General features: G+C 41.9%; 1 protein-coding gene across 10 annotated transcripts in view; it reads left to right on the forward strand.

The window, feature by feature from the left end:
* Positions 1-12,718, forward strand: part of CRB2 (crumbs cell polarity complex component 2) — a 75,945-nt gene that overhangs the window by 38,558 nt on the left and 24,669 nt on the right. For 8 of the 10 annotated variants that reach the window (XM_069771302.1, XM_069771298.1, XM_069771300.1 and 5 more), the window contains 5 exons: positions 5,770-6,471; positions 8,781-8,976; positions 9,521-9,660; positions 10,138-10,320; positions 11,287-11,400. In XM_069771302.1, coding sequence (XP_069627403.1) covers positions 5,770-6,471; positions 8,781-8,976; positions 9,521-9,660; positions 10,138-10,320; positions 11,287-11,400 — 1,335 coding nt within the window. Of the gene's footprint in view, positions 1-5,769; positions 6,472-8,087; positions 8,259-8,780; positions 8,977-9,520; positions 9,661-10,137; positions 10,321-11,286; positions 11,401-12,718 lie in introns of those variants that run through there. The other 2 variants (XM_069771308.1, XM_069771307.1) reach the window with 2 other exon arrangements.

Here is a 12,718-nt window from a genome sequence, read left to right on the forward strand (position 1 = left end):
TCTTACGGGACACTTGTGAACTACCTGTAACTATTTTTTAAGTTGGGCAAACTGATACACAAAGTGGAACTGGCTTGCCCAAGCTCACATTAAGTTTTTGCTAGGCCAGGAAATAATATTGTGGCATCCTGACTCTTCTGGCAGTTGTGTTTGTGATTGTGAGCATTTTGCTGAGACATTGTACACAGGAGATAGTGGAAAGATGAAAATGTATTCTGAGTGCAGTGCACATGCATGAACAGGTATACAGAGATGGGTATTTTCAGTTAGTACCGCTGACTCTGCTTATAATTTTTTTGTGTTTGTGGAGATTATATTGTTCCATTTGAATAACACACTAATTATAATTTTAAGAAAAAAAAACAATCGATTGTTAAAATTGTCCTTCAGTATGAAAGAAACAAGGTAATCTCTGGGCTGATAACCCCGATGCATGCCACTTCCCTGTTGGAATTTTAAGTGATCATTAAGAGCACCTTTAAGGTAGTTATCAGTCAAGCCAGTGTGAGGAGTTAGAAACTTCAGGTACCATGTGCATAAAAAGGGTGACAATTAAGGGGACCTTGGGAATCAACAAATTAAGCTGCTAAAATTAAAGTGAGAGAGAGAGATATTCATGATGAGATATTCAAGATGTTCCACTGAGCATCTTCCATGAGGTCAGGTGTATCCCAGCCTGAAGGCATCCATCCTCTCTCATGGTTTCCCAAGACTTTTCAAAAACAAACTTGTGAAAAGCAAAACAAAAACTAGAAGCCAGTGAGTAATGCTAAAACAGCATGTCACAAGTGGTGAAGTAATAAAATGACTGAAGCTCTTTGTCCTGTTTTAGCAACTCATAATTGGTCTATAATAAAACCTTCTGCTAACATTATGTCAGGAGGGAGAGGGGTGGCCGTGAAAGAAGTTACTTCAATGCAACTCATGTTGTGGGGGAGATTACCACTGAGATTTCAGAACATGTGTGAGATAACGGAGAAAAAAGTTGAGGGGTTTTGTTTGTTTTCTGAAGAGAAGGACAGAAACCTTGCTACAGCTCTTTGAGAGCCTCCTCCTCCCGCACCGTCTTTATCAGTTCCCACAACTATTTCTGCCAGTGCAGCGCAACAGCATCTTGTCCTGGTTAGCTGAAGTAAGATATTCCTCAGGACTCTCTGGGAGAGAGAGAGTGAACTACTACCAGGGGTATCTCGGATTGCCCAGCATCTTATTAATTTCTTATTTCTCTTTTTGTTGGCTAGAAAACCCACTGTTGCAACTGCCCTTTGACAAAATCATTTAGTAAAGGTATAAAGTATAAAATTATTAAAGCCAGTTATTAAAACAAAGCCTAGTAATGTAGCTTGTTTGCCTTGAAGTGATAAAAAAGGTCACAAACCTCATCTTTTAGGGAAAATCCTTGTCAGCTACCTTTAAAGTGTAAAACCAGACCTGTCCTGACAGAGCTCAATGAATGCTTTATATGCAACTCTGTTAGCCTTTGAAGTTCCTCCTAATCCACCCCTAAATGCCTGGAACATATTCTTCAAAGAAACTGTAGGCTTCTCCAGTTTCATTTCAGAGTAGGGTTGTAGGATTGTATGACTGTAATGTATTTTTTAATGTTTTTTTCATTTATAGACATTACTGATTCATATTATTCTTGTGAAACGTAAAGGAAAATCCTGAATGTCATTGTTAATCCAGCATCAACTACTTTTGTGGAAAACTATAAACTCTTGTCTTTCAGTGACTTCTTTGACCTGATTTTCACCATTTTCATGAAACAGCATAGTCTGAATTAAATGTTTTCATGGTTGGTATATTGTGCAGCAGGAAAATATAGTTTACTTATTTTGCTTATTAGCATTTGGTGCATATTTGTATGCTATTCACATTCATATAATAATCTATTCCAAAATTGAGAGGAATTATTGTATGCCCTAGGACTGATGGATGAAAATAACAAAACTAGAGCTAAAAAAGTATGTGTTCTTTCTCAAGCTAGGTGGTAGTCTAAGTCTTTGATACCTATTTAGTACACTGAATTCTTGCAGGCCCTGTGTTTAACTTCCTGGCAATGTCACGAGTGTTGTACTCACTTCTCACTGCTGAAATCCCCCTTTCTGACATCACTCTGTAACAAATTCTGTTTTGAATTAGTGTCTCATCTGTGGAATTATTTAGCCAGAAGTTTAGCACTGCCACTGAATGAACATTAGGGCTATACTTATATTTACACAGGGGCATGTTTTGTCCTTGGGAAATATTCCAGTATTAGTATAAGCGTGCTAAATACAGGGGAGTATAAGATATAATCTTGGAGTTAGTGTTGTTAGCACACCTGTAACCTCTACTGAGTAGGGCAAACACTGGGTAATTTTCTGCAAGCTGCAGTTCACAGAATAATTTGAAGTTACATAGATGTTGTTTCATTTCTTGTGATTTACACTGCAGTCTTCTCAGCCTGCTCCATGCATGCCTTATGAGCAATGCTGTGTTACTTCAGGATGTTTGTTCCAAAAAAGGAACATTTTCCTCCAAAATGAGGTTCTGCTGAAGTCATCACTTTTAGACGTAACTAAGGTTAACATTTGGTCATAGAAAGTAGCTAAAACTAATACAGTAACAATGCAGGAATTCGGCTTTTCTCTATGCAGTCCTGTACCTAACTAGTCATTCACCACAGATTATGAGTACACTTAACTAGTTAACCACTGCTATTGTTCATGATCATAGTGAGTTTAGAGGAGATTGGAGTTCTCCCTATTACTCTATTGCTGTTCTTTGGTAAGCCAAAAGGGCCTCCTGGCTTTTTAGTGAAGCTTTGTATTTGCTTGACTTGGTATCTGTCTGTAGTTCAGCCCTGTTGAGTCTGCAAGTTTGTGTGTGACAACGGGGCGGTACATTTGTCACCAAATCTTTTTGTAATGGACAGGCATAATGACTAATACAGATAGTTGAGCATTGCAGTTATATGATGAACCAAAATAGAGAAGGTACAAAAAGGTATGTCTGTTGCGAAAGAACTTTGGAAAAGACAGGAAATAGCAAAGGGATTTGATGTTTATCTTTATTTGCAAGAGGCATTTAGACTGTCTTCTTAAAATGGAAGCAGAAAACTATGCATGTAGCCTTTGAAATTACTTCAGCCTGTCTACAGTAGCAGTGCTTGGTGATTCTGTTGAAATGTGAATTTCTTTGCAGATGGAGCCTGCTGCAAGTCGGAAAAGTCATTCTGAACATGCAGTGGACTTGGTCTCTTTTTTACCATAGACTGTGTTCCTGGCCTGTGGAAAGTGCAGGCTGGGACTGGTTACTCATTAAGCGTACAAAGGCGCATATCTCCTGCCTAGTAAAGCTCTTTTGCAAATAGTTTCCTGGGCTCCCACTCTTAATTGCTACAGAGATTCCAGGCAGATTCCGTCATCCTTGTTTTCTGCCTGACTGGGAATCTGAGAATAAAAGGGTTGATGGCAGAATAATGAGATTGCTGGACAGTGCAATGCTCAGCAACTCTCCCCAGCATCACATGAGAGAGGAAGGGAGGGGTGGGCTGTAGAGATGATGCTGGGAAGAGAAAGGGCTGTCTAAATCCCTGAGCACCCTCCCTTCCCCATCAACACTGCCTCTTAAAAGAAGACTTAGAAACACTACAGTCTTTTGGTGGGAGGAATTTGAAGGAGGTCAGAGCAGGGGCAGGCTTTTGTAAACCAGTCTCCTATAAATCCCTTTCAGGCCCTGAAGTCGGATGCCTCCACCTTCAGGTACAAAGAGACTGAGAAGCTGATAGGGCAACGAGTTGATAGAAAACCACTGACACAGATTAACTGCTGGGTGTGTAGAAGGTGCACCAAAGCAAGGCAAACATACCAAAATGGGCTGGGATAATGATGGCACGAATGAGAGAATGTGTAGGGTCAGCTGAGAAGTGATGCTGTGTTGTGTGATCCTGGCAAATCCTTAGCATGGAGCATGGCATGTTAAAACAACATTTCTCAACTAGTAGTAATGCAGTGAAGGCCGAGGATGGGGAGCTGTGGTTAGTGTCAGAGTAACTGCCCAATCTCCACCTGCAGTTTTGTGGAGTTTCCCAGGGACTGATTTCTGTCACAAGCTGGCCCATAGTTATGTGCAGAAGACAGCAAAAAGGGCAAAGAGCCGCTTACACAATGGCATCTAAAAACACGGTTAAATGCTAGTGATTGCCTGACTTCCAATGGTAGGCAAAGTCAGGATTGTCTCACCAGAAGCAGTAGCTATTTCTCAGATACCATTTGCAATTTCATGAGCTTTATCTCTGCTTTGTGGCCATAGACATTTTCAAAACATCTGCTATATAGTTGTTTGCAGAGTTACTTCCAAGTTTGGATGTTTCATAACACTTATGCAGGAATCAGTCTGGGGTATCTCTACCCCACAGCTTTTCTCCTATGTATCCTGGAATGGAGCAGAACAAAAAACTCTAGTATCAGAAAGCCACAGTGGGATGAGGGGCTAATGACTGCTGCCTTTGTGAAGGGAGAAGTTCCCTGTTTGCATTGCCTTTGTCTCTTTATACTGTTTTTTTTTTCCTTTGGAAAGTATAATTGAGTCATTGAGTCCAGGGCATATATCCTAATTCTAATATCAAGGCAACTGTCTCCTGTCCCCTGGGCTGTTCTGCCCTTTGACCAGATTGTTTCACAAAGTGAATTTGAAATTTCTTTTGGAAAAGAAATGAGGATTCCTCCTATTCTTCCATTCTGCTCCTTTGACAAATATCTAAATTGAACACTTTTTTGTTTTTTATATCCTGTATCCTGTATAATCTCATTTATATCCATTAAATTTGCAGTCCCATGGGCACGTCCCATCACATTTCTGGATGGTGGAATTGCTTAATGGGGCAAGAGCCTTTTAAACACTGCCATTTTGGGGACAACAAGGCATTGTGCCTGGGTGCGAATAAATTGATCACATCCAAATGCTCCCAGATTTAGGGCAATCTGGTCTCAACAGTAGTTGCTGGTATTTAGATATTACACTGGTGTTTTGGCTCTGCAGATACTAAGAGTTTGGATCTAAAAATGTCATCAGTATAGTGAATCTCATCAGTCTCTGCTCTTCTTTGCTGTTCTTATAACACCTAAAAATTTCCTGCTCTGTGAATTTACATTTCTAACCTGTGGGGTGAGGGTGCCTTGCCAGTGGTTATCAAACTTTGAGTTGCTTGATGTAATCAGAAACTATGTGAAATGTGCCAGTTTGGAGTTTGGGTTGGATTGTTTATGGCAGTATCTTCAAACCGGTAGTGAATTATCTGAGAAAAAAATTGTATCCTCAGAAGGAGGAGCTGGGACATAAAAAGCCACAGCCAATATCTTAAAACATACTGTCTGCCTCTGGATTTCCAAGCACAAGTCCTGTGCTCTGTCAGTGAAATGGGTCATTGAATATTACACAAAGTTCATCTTGTGAATGGATTTAAGGTGATATGTTTCACTGCTCTCAAAGTGACTCAGGGATGAATAAGCACAGGTAAAATAGTTGGTTTGTGAGCGCCTCCTAAAACTAGTCACCTGAGTTAGCAAGAAATTCCTGATTGCCATCATATGAAGGCATATTGTGTTGTCTTCTTTATTGTAAATGTTTGGTTCTCCAGTGTCCTTCTCAGCTAACAGCTAGAACAGCCCCTTGCAGTGTGGAATTGAGGTGGGCAACCTCTGAGTTGTATGTGGTGACTGGCAGAAGAACTTTCTTCTTTAGGGCTATGAATACTGACTAACAAAAAGTCTCTTTTCTCAACAGGAACTTCGTACTCTGAAAATGGTAGCAGCTGTTCCTCATCCCCATGTGAAAATGGTGGCAGCTGTAAGGATTTGGAAGGGGGTTACCAGTGCACCTGCCCTGTGGAGCCTGTAGCCTATATGGGTATAAACTGTGAACTCCTCTATGACGCATGCATTAAACATGAGTGTCCTGCCCGTAGGATTTGCAACAGGACTCCAGGACTCCTGCAATATGAATGCATCTGTATGCCTGGCTTTACAGGTATTGATTGTAACATTAATATTAATGAGTGTGAGAGCAACCCTTGTAAAGATCCTCATTTTGAATGTGTAGATAGTGTAAATGGATACACCTGTGAATGCCAAACAGAACTGAATGGAGAAGGCTGCCAAACAGAAAGCTCTTTGTGCTCTAGCCACCCCTGCCTAAATAACGGGACATGTGTCGAGGGTCCTGGGGAGTATACCTGCATCTGCCAGCCTGGCTTCACCGGGGCCAACTGCAGAGACAACATTGATGAGTGCGCCTCCAGCCCCTGCCAGAACGGAGCCATCTGCCGAGACAGGGTGAATGAGTATAGCTGTTTCTGTGTGCCTGGGTTCCAAGGATACAACTGTGAAATAGACATCAACGAGTGTGCATCCCGGCCCTGTAAAAACAATGGCACCTGCCTGAATGAGATGGATCACTATTTGTGCAAGTGCGTCCCCGGCTACACAGGTACCTTTCATGCTCATGTACTAGCCGGGTGGTTGGGTTATGTCTCACTGTTCATGTAGTTCCACAGTTTGCCTGCTGCCGATGTGTCTTGTAGTGTTAGTAGCTGTTCTGAGAAGCTGTTGTTTTACAGCTATGAGACTAAATCTCTGTTGCAGGACTGATATTTCTGGAGTGTTTGGTACTGTGTGTCAATAATGGTGTAGGGCTTCTTGTTGAGGCTTTGATTCCCATGGATGGTGTGGATATTGAGAGACATGGATCTAAGAGTGGAAGTTGGTGGACTGTCTGAGACTTGAGTACTAGATACAAAGTAGATGTGATTAGCTCTCAGTATGAAATTAAGGGAGATATACAAGAAAAGAGATTTATTATCAGGAAATATGTATACATAGTATTTCCAGGTATACCTTATCTCTGCCTATCTGGCTTGCAGTTCTTTGTCCTGTTCTGCAGGGTTTCTGAGGGAAGTAGTCTTTCTGGAATAAAGTGGCTTTTAGTTGGAGATATCTTCTCCAATTCTTTCATGCCTGGTGAATGTCTTTTGGCATGTGACTTAAGTATCTCTTTTTTTTGTGCATCTGTGCTAATGATGACTCAGAGAGTAATCTACACCTGTGAGTTATTTGTGAGGGAGGCAGTGGGGGTTTCTCCTTTCTCCAGCCCTGCTTATCAGAGTGGAATGCAATTGTACTGTGTCCACGTCTGCCTGGTACCACCTAGCACATGAACTTTCTCAGTGTTCGTTGTTGTCACAGACTGAAGTGTTTAAAGAGTTAGTTTGCTGCGAAGGAATGCTGCTGATTACCAGTGGAATGAGGAGAAGTTACAACATCAGGAATGCAGTCCTTGATGCTGACTCACTCTCTGATAAAAATGAACAGAGATGAAGAAGAAGAACCCCAGAATTTCTGTGCAGGCCTTAAGATTACTGCTGATTTTGAGTATCAAGCATAATTGTCTTTGCAAATCAGTTTCTTTTTTATCTTTATGCTGAATCCTCAATTCAGGATTGTGGGATTCCCGTGCCAAGGAAGTGATAAAATGACACAGGCAGCTGGAGGATCTTGTTGTGCTCCAGGTTATTCTGATGTCAAATATGAGGTTTTGCCTTATGATCTAGTGCTTCTTCCAGAGGTTCTAGCACCATTGGCTAGCAAGGCCAGGTTGTTTCCTGGTGCTTGCAGCTGGAATTTGGGTGAAGGAGATTTTGCGTGGGTATTGACGGGTTTGAACCAGCAGATTAGGGGGCCCACATTCCATCAGGATTAGGATGGTCATGTCCACTATGTGGTGAGCCTTTGCCAAGAAAGGGAGATTAGATGGATTGGCAGGTGCCACTGTAATGACTAAAGTTTGGAGGTGATGCCAGGCCATGGACAACTCAAAGAGGTGGAATATAGTATGACAAGATAGTTGCATAGAAGTCACGCAGGAGGCCTTATTCTGTCAGGGAAAGTTGAGACTTTGGACCAAAAATGCGTGACTTGCTGTTATTCTTGACTAGTAGTATTGGAGCTAACACCTAACTTTTAATAGCATTTCATGATAAAATGACTTACTAATACCTAGTATCACTGTAATTAGCATTTTGCACTGCTTTAATGCTTTTTTTCTAGGTATCTCAAAGCAAGTTACAAATATTATTTAAACAAATGGAACAATGTTTTGGAGAAGCAGGTAGAGATCACTTTTCCCATACCCAAAATGCAACTGCCTCTGATGTAGAACACTGGATCTGATTAATAGCAACGCAACACAAGCGAAGAGTACCATGTCTAACTAAAACTGTAAGAGCTATATCGTGTATAAAAGTTTAAATAACACTGACTAGCAGTGTGATTCTTCTCTTCCCATCCCTGTCCTCCCTGCCCTCAAAGGATCCCAAACCAAAACAGCTATCATCAGATTTTTTAAGAACTGTGTGTAAGATCAAGATTTTATGGCTTACTCAGAAAATGGATGTTATTTGTGAAGTGCTGACTGATTGGCTGCTTCAGCAAACCTGAATGAAAGAGACTAAAGCTTTGCAAATACTGGAAACTATTTCTAATTTTGATAGAAGACTAAAATCCAAAAGTTTAGACAAAATAATTTTGTTTGAAAAAAAAAAAAATTAAAGGTCCTAATTTGTAAGAATCACATGCCGTTCACAAGCTCCCGATATTCTTATGGCAAAATTAGAACACGTCACTATGCTAGCCAGTTTGGGTTGATAACATGGCTTTTGTGATTCCAGCTCAGAAGTCCAGGCAGTACAGATACACTTTTCTGGATTTATAACACAGATATGTCTCTGTTTTGTAACAAAGGTATGAACTGTGATGCTGAAATAGATGAATGTGATTCAGACCCTTGCCAGAATGGGGCCTTGTGTAATGATCATGTTGGGTTCTACACCTGCACCTGTGCACCAGGTTACCAAGGAATCCACTGTGAGGTGGATATTAATGAATGTGTGAGCCAACCATGCCAGCACAATGGGACATGTCATGACCTCATTAACAGGTAAGAAATCAGTGTTGTTTGGTCAATTAGATACCAGCACTGACCTAAAGGTCTATTTAGTGTAACTTGTGAAAATTAGACTGGAAATCTGTGAGGGGAGTTGGATTTAGTTTAAATGTACATCCCGGTGGTCCCAGTGGCAGTAACTGAGAGTGATTCATGGCAATAAGTGAGAAGACCCCTCCCAGTAGAAGTCCTAGGATGCATAAAGGAAGGTAGGAAAAGATTCCCGTTATTGCTTCCAGCTGACATATCAGATACAAAGGGAAGTGATTTGCAGAGCATGAACAGCAAACACAACTGCTGAGAACAGACCTGTATGTCTGAATTTACCTTTTTGAAGGTAAGGTGTGAACTCAAAGGCTGCTGAGGGTTGTCTCCTCTGTCTTTAGTGTGGCCTGTCTGTGCAGATGGAACTGTCTTTTTCCTCTGCCCCACAAGTGGGTATGAGGACTGACAGCTTAGCTCCATTTGCTCTTTCCTCATACTGGGCTTTGCAGTCAAATTAAAAGCTTATGCATTGCTCTGTTTTGCTGCCCCACAGCTACCGTTGTGACTGCAGTGACACAGGCTTTGAGGGGGACCACTGTGAGTTGGATATCCTGGAGTGTGCCTCTGAACCCTGTCTGAACAGTGCCACATGCGTGGAGGGAATCAAAAACTACAGCTGTGCCTGCTGGCCAGGTAGGTTAGAAATCTATTTTGCTATGCTGGCATGTAGGCACACTGCAATGGAGATCATGTGCTAAACTGCTGTGTTGAAGTAGTAAAGAATTAATAATCATACAGCATGGTCCAGTGTGATTTTTTTCATTGTCTGAAACAGTGAGGCTGCCACTGCTGCCCTTTACAGGCCATCTCAAGATCCAGTTGACCTCATTGCTGGGAAATGCGTCCCGATTCTCAACCATAAAACTGTCTTTCTCTTTTCTGCCTTTTTGCATCATGTGGTTTTTTCATCATGAGGTAATGCTTTCCTGCAAATCGATTAATTGGCTCCTGCGTTTGACATAGTGGAGAAAGTGAAGGACCCTGGGACTCCCTACTAGATGAGCTGCAGTGTCTTCTGGGTCTTATTCTCACTTTCAGGGCAGCCACAATATTTGGCAGACTAGTTCTAGTGAAGTTGTACATGGTGTTGACACTGATGTCTCCTGGCAGGTTACACAGGGCAGCACTGTGAAGAGGATGTGGATGAGTGTGCGACAGAACCCTGTCACAACAGAGGTGTATGCTTTGAGCGATCCAACCAAGCCTATTATGGAACACGACCTGACTTCCCCAGTAATTTCAGCTATAGCCAAGCAGCTGGTTTCCTCTGTTGGTGCCAGCCAGGCTTTGCAGGTAAGCTATGTGGTAAATGTTCATCCTGTCTGCACCTCATAGATGGTGCGTGGTTTGAGTAGATAGGAATGGAGCAATGTTATCTGTGCAACAAAAATCACTTAACCACTGGTACGTCAGAGGAGGCTGGTACTTCAGAGGGGGCTGCCGCCTGATGCATCAGGAACATGCTTCTGTATGTTCACATACTGTATGAATATATTGCAGACAGCTGTCTGAATGTCATTCTCTGTCCAGCAAGCCTGTCTCAAGGCTGAGGCAACAGCCCAGGCACTTTCCAAGTGCTTTGATGAATGCCCTCTGGCTATGCAGATGCCAAGGTGGTTTCTCTTTGTCAGTCTCTCATTCATATGGCAGAATTCATCCCTACAGGATATCTGTGAAACTCCTCATCAAAGGAAACTAATTCCCTGGAGTCTCAGATAACTATTCTAGGTGTTTCCTTGATGAGATTATTCTCATGACAGCAACTGTATAATCAGAGTGGGTAGGAGAAGAGTGGGTTCTTGGTATCTTGCTCTTGGAGCTAGAAGCTCTGCGGATGTTCAGCTGAAATACCACTCTTCCCCTGGTTTATAGATATGTATAAAAGGCTGGATTTAACAACTGGGGAAATTCCCTGGTAGGAGGGGCTAAACAGTAATACTTTTTTTTCTGAGAGAAAAATGAGTGTTTGGTCCACTATTGCACAGATGGGAATGGTTCAGAAGTTGTGATCCTGCCACTGCTGCCTTTCATGACACTGGAAAATCATTTGACCTTTCCGTACTTCATTTTCCCTAATTGTTTTGGTGATAGTATCTATTTGTCAGAGTGTCTGGAGAGACATGCTATTGTTTAAGAAATCCTTTTGCATTTTTAGATAACAGAAGTGCAAAAAATTATGAATGCAATTGTCATTCAGATTCTTAACTTCGCTTATGCACGTGTGCACTTAAGGTGGTTGTTTGTGTTTTCACTTTAAAGGGGAGACCTGCTTTACTAACATTGATGAGTGCGAGTCCCAGCCGTGTCAGAATGGAGGGCTCTGCGTGGACCTTATTAATGGCTTCCTTTGTCATTGCCTACCAGGTTATTCAGGTAATGTTGGTGAAGGGGGGTGGCTGGAATTGGGTCCTTCTGCTTAACAAATGCTGAGCTGCTGCATTACTGCCTGGCTGCAGGACTGGATTCCAGCACTGGGTAGCCCAGGCTGCTGAGGAGGACTGTGGGGAGTGCAGTAGTGGGATGTCTGCATTTCAGGACTCAAATGCCATGGGAAAGCTATGTGATTTTGGTCAAGGAAGTTCATAGGCTATGAACTGAATTTTAAGACCTAGGACCAGCTATGTAGAAGAGTCTAAGATCAGAATATCTAGGGGATCCGTATCCTGGAGTGAAAGTTCACTGGGAGAACTGTGGGGTTTCTTTTATACACATACTATGAAGGTGAACAAAACCAGCCTTCAAATAAAAAAAGGGGTGCTTAACATTCTAGTTGTCACAGGCTACTAACTATAGCAGATTGGAACACCAGCACATAAAACATCTGTAAAACATCTCCATTCCCTAACACCCCTGGTTGATAAGAGCCAGCAATTTTGGCTGAAGGCAGTAATCTGCTATGTTAGGAGGTCAAAAGGTCTTTGTGATGTGAGCAAATGAAGTCTTCTCTGTTTACAAGGGAATGGGGAGTTTGGATTCTTACACAAATGCCCTGCCTGACCCTAATGGGTCTTGGTTTTCTAGCTGAGAAACTAGGGGATGGTGAATATTGCACATCGACTCTGTTGGGAAGGTACACTGCTAACTGATACTAAACCTCATCGTAGTTTAAAATATTCATTCTCAGTCTTCTGCATCTTTAAATTCCATGTGTACTCTCTGTTTTGAGCAATTTAACACCAAAAAGTAGTTTATAGGAAAGGTGGTCCCCAGCACAATCTTGTATTTATGTATTTTTAAGGTGGATGTAACCTTTCCACAGTGCTACTAGGCTGCCATCTCGTGGGAAAAAGAAAAACTTGAAGCCAGAAGAAAACCTTGTACCTTTAACTCCCTGCAACAGCAGGTAGCAGCATTCCAGAGACGTGTCTTAGGCCTTTACTGCATGGGAAAGTTTTCTGTTTTCTCTCTGTGATCATAGTGGTTGAGCTATGTTGGTGTAACTCTGTCCAGCTCTTTCCTGGGAAGACTCATTACGCGGGTACTTTCACTCCCAGAATCTCAAGTCAACTCCTAGTTAACACCTTCTGTAACTGGGCTGAATTCTTTGTGGGGTTTTCTGGCCTACCTCATTTGCTTTGGATTCCTAATTTAGGCTAGGCCAAGAAAAATTTGCTTTTGTAGGTGAGGTCTTTGAAAATAGGCTTTTATCTAAACTATTGCTATTTCTTGGGTAGTTACGATGCTGTACTCA

Source organism: Haliaeetus albicilla, chromosome 26 (genome assembly GCF_947461875.1).
Source record: "Haliaeetus albicilla chromosome 26, bHalAlb1.1, whole genome shotgun sequence".
NCBI classification, from domain to species: Eukaryota; Metazoa; Chordata; class Aves; order Accipitriformes; family Accipitridae; genus Haliaeetus; species Haliaeetus albicilla.